The sequence below is a fragment of the Homarus americanus genome, unplaced genomic scaffold (assembly GCF_018991925.1).
Source record: "Homarus americanus isolate GMGI-L3 unplaced genomic scaffold, GMGI_Hamer_2.0 scaffold32583, whole genome shotgun sequence".
NCBI lineage: Eukaryota > Metazoa > Arthropoda > Malacostraca > Decapoda > Nephropidae > Homarus > Homarus americanus.
The window spans coordinates 22127073-22133828 of NW_024713129.1; the positions used below are offsets into that span (position 1 = coordinate 22127073).

The window sequence follows — 6756 nt, forward strand, 5'->3', positions numbered from 1 at the left end:
GAGCCGACAGCTCCTTCCCACAGACAGACAGGGAGAGTCAGAACACAGAGGCAGACGGAGTCAAGCTTGTCACTAGTCGAGGTCGGGAGGGGGACTTCCTCCAAAAACGAGTCCCCAGATAGCAGAGTCTCCCACAGGAGACAGAGTCCAGCACCCACTGGGACCACTCTCTTCAGCAGCACCTACAGACAGATTCCCCAGCCACTGGGCCTCCCTCAGGTCACGTGAGTCATTGTCAGAGCGATCCATAGGGTGAGTTACGTACAGTGGGAAGTGTATCCATTTCATGTTTGTGTCCGAGTCATTGTCTAGTAACGTCAATACAGTGATCTATTAATGTGTTCATGTCAGTGAATTAACTAATAAATAGCTGTACAGTGAACCCCAAGATCGGACTAAAAGGAGGGACCACCTGTCCAGAAAAGCCGATAGCCCGGATTTTCCAGCGAATAATAAATAATATAAGAAACACCAGAAATACAGTACTAAGGTAGTGATAAACAAATTACCGTATATAAACCAGGCATTTACCTATGATAACATAATAAGAAACATTGTATCATTACTAGAGTGAATGAAATAATATTCCCACAAACAAAAATTGTCAACTCTGTTTGTTTCCCACCTCCTAGGGCAACTGTGTCCAAGTAACTGATGGGTCAAGCAGCGCCCACAGGCCTAAAATATTCTTTACTCTGGTTTGGGAATGTTTCTTAGGGAAACTTCTAGGAGGCTTCTTAGCCCAGAAACCCACATTTTTTTAATGGATCTTCCAAAATTCGGATTTCCCGGTCCGGATCTTGAGGTTTACTGTATATGTACTTAGAATTGGTGTTTAGAAATTTTTCCCTATGAATACATTACCAAGTTAAATAACTAATCGGCCACGCTATCAGCTTTCCTCACTTTACAATCCCCCTACTATAAATTCTACCTATACTTTCTATCCGAGTTCACCCTCATTACATTAATTACAAAGCACAGAGTGGACTTGAGGGAAGATTCACCATTTTTAATACATTTGTTTCTGATTATTTGTTTGAGGATTTTCCCATTATTATTTATTTGTATGTGCTTTTGTGTGTGTCTACACACACACACACACACATATATAGAGCTCCTCCCCGACTTACAACAGAGTTAGGGACCCAAATCCAGGTCGTAAGTCGAAATGGTCGTAAGCTCAGCAGGTAGTAGGTAGTAGGCAGCTACCAAACAGGGAGGTACTACCGCCTGGGAAGATATTGGAAGCATAATGTGTTGTCTAATGGTAGACCCTGCTGCCATATACCTTATTGTGACCAAGTCCCAGGTTACTGATCTGACTTGCTGCCCCATTTACACACAATTGCAGGGTCTCAATTGTTTCTCTTACTATTGACAACACAACATACTGTACATTTAGCGTTTCTCACTATTGATTATTATTATTTTTTTTATTATCATTATTAGTGTTGTTATTATTATTATTGTTATTATTATTTTATTTTACTTTTTATTATAAATTTTATTCACTATGAAGTACTGTACTGTATTATTACTATTACATTTTCAACCCCCGGGCCCCAATGTGGATCAGTGACCTGTGCCCGGGTGGGCTAATCCCTTAAAACAAAAATCGAAAATGATTAAATAATACATAGAAAATCTAAAATGAGTCTCTTTTTCTTCTCAGCACCACAAAACTCTCACTTTTAAGCTTGCCAGCCATTTTAAAGTGAATTAAAACGAAATTTTCTGTGTACTGACGTTGGGACTCGAAAATAACTAATTTGACAAAATTTTGGCCCGACTGAGGTAGGTCGTAAGTCGGGGAGTAGCTGTATACAATGAGTAAAAAATAATTGACCTAAGGGCAAACACATTTTAAGAACCTAACCCCCACAAATTTAAAGGGCATGCTGTAATAATAATAATAATGATAATAATAATAATGATAATAATAATAAAATAATAATAATAAAAATAATAATAATAATAATAATAATAATAATAATAATAATAATAATAATAATAATAAATAAAAAATATAAATAACAGATCAAGAGTGAGAAACGATATACCCCTGTATGTATGTTGTGTTGTCAAAGTAAGAGAAACAAATAAAAAAAACCTGCAATTGTGTGTAAATGAGGCAGAAAGTCAGATCAGCAACCTGGGACTTGGTCAAAATTTAATGATGCCATATAGCAGCAGGGTCGACCATGATAACATAACATAATAACATAATAACATAGTAAGAAACATTGTATCATTACTAGAGTGAATGAACTAATATTCCCACAAACAACAAATGATAACTTGAGCAGCTGTGTCCCACTCACTGACGCCTTGGTTCCTTGAAATTTTGGCTCAAGGCGGACATGTCCTCTGAGTACAAATTTTTTCCTACTTTTTTTTTTTTTTTTAATATTTTCTGGCAAATAATTTTGTCCAGCTTAAGCGATATCCATCTTAGCGGGGCCACCTTAATGAGGTTTTACTGTACAGGTATTAAAAATAATTAAAAGGCATCTCAAAACTACTGAGGCACTTACCAGCATAGACCTTTCTAATTCCTACCTTTACACCTCAGTATTGTAGCACAGACTTTGCAGAAGATGTCAACACAATAAATCAATAAATAAATAAATAAATAAATAAATAAAATAAAGAAAATTTATTATTTTATAATATGCAATGAAAAGTACAGTAAAATGGGTTGATAGCAATTTGGCCAAGCTGTAAAGATGAGTGGCAAACAAATGGGTTTGGACTGAGAAGAGCAGTACAACTGAAGAGTACAGTACTGTACAGTAAGAAAGCCTACAATTATGAGTGATGGTGTCAGAGATGCAGTAATTATTGACATTAACTCATGACTCAGTTTATTTTTGGTAGCCAAAGAAGGCAACCTTCAAGCCACTCGATACCTTGAACGGTTCTGAACATGTTTGGTGAAGACTTGTTGGCAGCAAATGCATTATTCACTTCAATAATTCTTCCTGAAACTGAACTATTATGCCCCAGGGCAACTGGTGAGCTCTGCTAGGGTGTTCAGTGAGCTGGGATCAGTGGTTATATATGTATGCCTGTACTGTTCTATACACTATGAAGTCATCTGGGATAACTATTGCCTTGCTGTTTGATATAATAACAATCTGCCATCTTTACTCATACTAAAAAGTATACTGAACTGTGTATGAGACACTGGATTTCTTATTGAACAAATTTCTATTAAATTTTAAAATAACAACAACAATATTTGTGAATAAATAATTTCCTCTGTCAGTCAAAACTTTAATAAAAAATTTAAATTGGTAAATATTAGCATATTTTTACACAGAAAACTGCACTTGTGAAACATTACACAGTACCAAATATTGTATACAATATCATATATTATACAGTACCATACTTTACACAGAATCATATATTATACAGTACCATACTTTACAGAATCATATATTATACAGTACCATACTTTACACAGAATCATATATTATACAGTACCATACTTTACACAGAATCATATATTATACAGTACCATACTTTACACAGAATCATATATTATACAGTACCATACTTTACACACAATCATATATTATACAGTACCATACTTTACACAGAATCATATATTATACAGTACCATACTTTACACAGAATCATATATTATACAGTATCATTTACTGTATATTATACAGTATCATATATCATGTTCAACATCAGTGACACATTACATCCTGGCCACTATATACTAGTTTAATAGGAACAACATAGAGCTCGAGCACTGAGATGTTCTTCATCACTTATAAACTCAAGGAATTAGACAGTCTTACATGTGCTGACTCTCAACATATGTAAAGTACAGTAAACCACTGCAGCAATAAATCATTTGTATTTTTGCTATATGATGATGTGATCTAATTAAATATGTGACAGAATTAAGTCATACTGCTTTTCTGTTTACTACAACAGTAAGTTTTTCTAATTTGAATCTTCTAATTTTGTTAACAGCTCAAATAATTTGGGTTACATGAAATGACGGTCTGTTTGTGCTGTACTGTACATTACTTTAATGACCTAAGCAATAACTTATCAACAAAACAACAAAATATGCTCAAAAAAGTCTACAGATGAACATTATTATGTACTGTACATAAAAGGTATCTTCATATGTATTTTACAAACAAGTTTGATCACAAAATAATCTAAAAGAGAAAGTATAAGTACTGTACTTGTAAAGTTATTAACATTATGTATTCAAGAAAAACAATATTATATTGTAACTACATAATTCACATTCATGACATTGTACATTAAAAATATACTGTACTGTATTGGCAGTTAATTTCAAAATTCATATTTCCCTTACATTTTCTCCTACTGTATATGATATACTGTACTGAACTTTCCGTTCCCAAGATGTTGACAGCTGCCTTTCCATCACCCACATTAACATTCTGTTATCTTTGTCTTCTATGTAACTCCTGACACAAATCACAAATACAGTGGAATATTGAAAATATATTAGTACATTCCATAAACAGTAAACTCCTATTTTCTCTGAGAATGGGAAAATATCCTAACCTCAGAATGCCTGGTCATAATACTGTATCCAGTGTTGGTCTGGTAGTGTGGCTGTCTGATGCCACTCACCCAATGTTTACATTTCCTGAGGTGGTGGTGTTGGCAAGTTTCTGCTCATTTTATCGGCCAATTCACAGTTTTTGTGTAGTGATGCAAAAGTAAACATATTAAGCTCAATCTCTTGAATAAAGGTAAAATATTACAGAAACTTGATAAAAGTGTGGCAGTGAATGACCTCCATGAGGAGTAATGGTGTTGGTTTATCTAGCATTTATGACCTAAGGAAGTAGTAAACATATAAATACTTAACATTTATATTTCAAGGTACTGTACTTATACCTTTACAAATAAAATCACATTAATAACCCATAAGAACTACAGTATATTAGGTATATAAAACACCTTTAGTAAAGTTATATAATGTTAGGTGAGCTTTCTGGTACCTTCTACACTTTAGGATTCTAAAACCTGACAATTTCCAAATTCTGACAACTGCTTGGTCCCAATTGTGTTGGACTTTTTATGTTTCACTGTATGAATATAATGAAGACTCCTCATTTAACTTGATATTTTGTTCTTGGATGATTTGATTATGACCAACTGTGTACAGTATTAATCATCAATGGAAAAAAAAATTATGTTCTTTATTGGCCAATTATGGGAACTATTCAATATTAAAGCCCTAATACTGCACAGGATATTGCAAAAATAAAATTAAAATAACAATAATGTGTACTGTAAAGACCATTTTTCTTATACTTCCTACCACAACTATGAGTGAGCAAAAAGGTACTGGGTAAGTGGATATGCCAGGTAAGGGTGAGTAAACAACCAGGTAAGGGTGAGTAAACAACCAGCTGGATGGGCACACGCACGCACGCACGCACGCATGCACACACACACACACACATACTACTACTACTACTACTTTACTGTCACTTGGAATCGAGTATGACGATCATCCAGCTATGATAGAATGGTATAAAATATTATTATTTATGTCACCTAGGTTGAGTTTTGAGGCGACTAACGAGGCCAATACGGGACCAGCAGGGACGTTCACATTCGTTGCACTTGTGGAGGGCTACATCTAGTGCGGGAGGGACGGTGGCAGCGACTTTCCGGCGTTGGCATTTGTCTACCTCAGTTTGCAGTCGGGCTAACTCGTAAGTACTGACTCCTTCTCGTGTGGTGCTCCTCCAAGTGTTACAATGTGGAGTAATCAACTCCCAGGTGAGGGGGTCAATCTGGCACTTTTTCAGGTTTGTCTTGAGAATATCCTTATACTGTACATTTTCAGTTGCCCGCCGGCGTTACGTTTACTATTCGTTAGGTGACTGTAAAGTAGCTGTTTTTGCAGTCTACTGTCGTCCATGCAGGTAGCATGGCCAGTCCAGCGTAGTTGTTCATGGATAATGGTAGCCTCGACGCTCCTACGGTTGGTGTCAGCAAGAATACTGGTACGAGGTGTGATCCAAAAGTTCCCGGACTGGCTTCATTGGAGGACCACTGTGATGCCGTGCTTCGCCAGAACATCATTCACAGTGAGGACAGTGTGCGCAGGTGCATTTTCCTGGTGAAGGAGCCAATTGCCAGTTGTCAGTCAGAATTTGGTTAACATTTCCATATGAAAGGTCCAACCGCTTTAAATGGACAAGTTGGTAATTTTTCTGGACATTTTCATCACTTCTTTCAGTGGAAAGCCACCCAAAACAAAGCTCATTTTCAAAGGAGGTGCACCCTTCTTTGAAGAGCTTGTGCCCCTTGAAAACTTGAGCCCTGGACATTGCTTCATCTTTGTAGGCTTTCTTGATCATTTCATGGGTTTCTGCACCAATGTTTCCTAGTCTGAAGCAAAATCTGATGGCACAGCATTGCTCGATACTTACCTCCATGTTGAGGATTGAGTGGCGACTGACTCAAATTAGCAGATGGGCTGGTACACACACTCGCACAAAGTTGCACAATGGCCGGTTGGTGACACAGATTCCCGCCAAATCGACGCAGTAAATAACTTATACCCAAGGTGAGTAACTGCTGATGATTTGAATTCGATATCTGCTAAGAGAAAGGTTTTATGAAGTCAGTCCGGGAGCTTTTGGATCACACCTCGTATTTGTTCTCTTGTCTACCCAGCAAACACGGAGGATAGAACGTAGACTACGTTGGTGAAAGTTTTCAAGTGCC

General features: G+C 36.6%; 1 protein-coding gene across 1 annotated transcript; it reads right to left on the reverse strand.

Annotated features, from left to right (window-relative positions):
* Positions 1–6104: 6104 nt before the first annotated feature.
* On the reverse strand, positions 6105–6464 carry LOC121870459 (protein GVQW3-like). The gene has a single exon (XM_042372286.1). The coding sequence runs from the start codon at positions 6462–6464 to the stop codon at positions 6105–6107; it is 360 nt and encodes a 119-aa protein (XP_042228220.1).
* Positions 6465–6756: the final 292 nt, after the last annotated feature.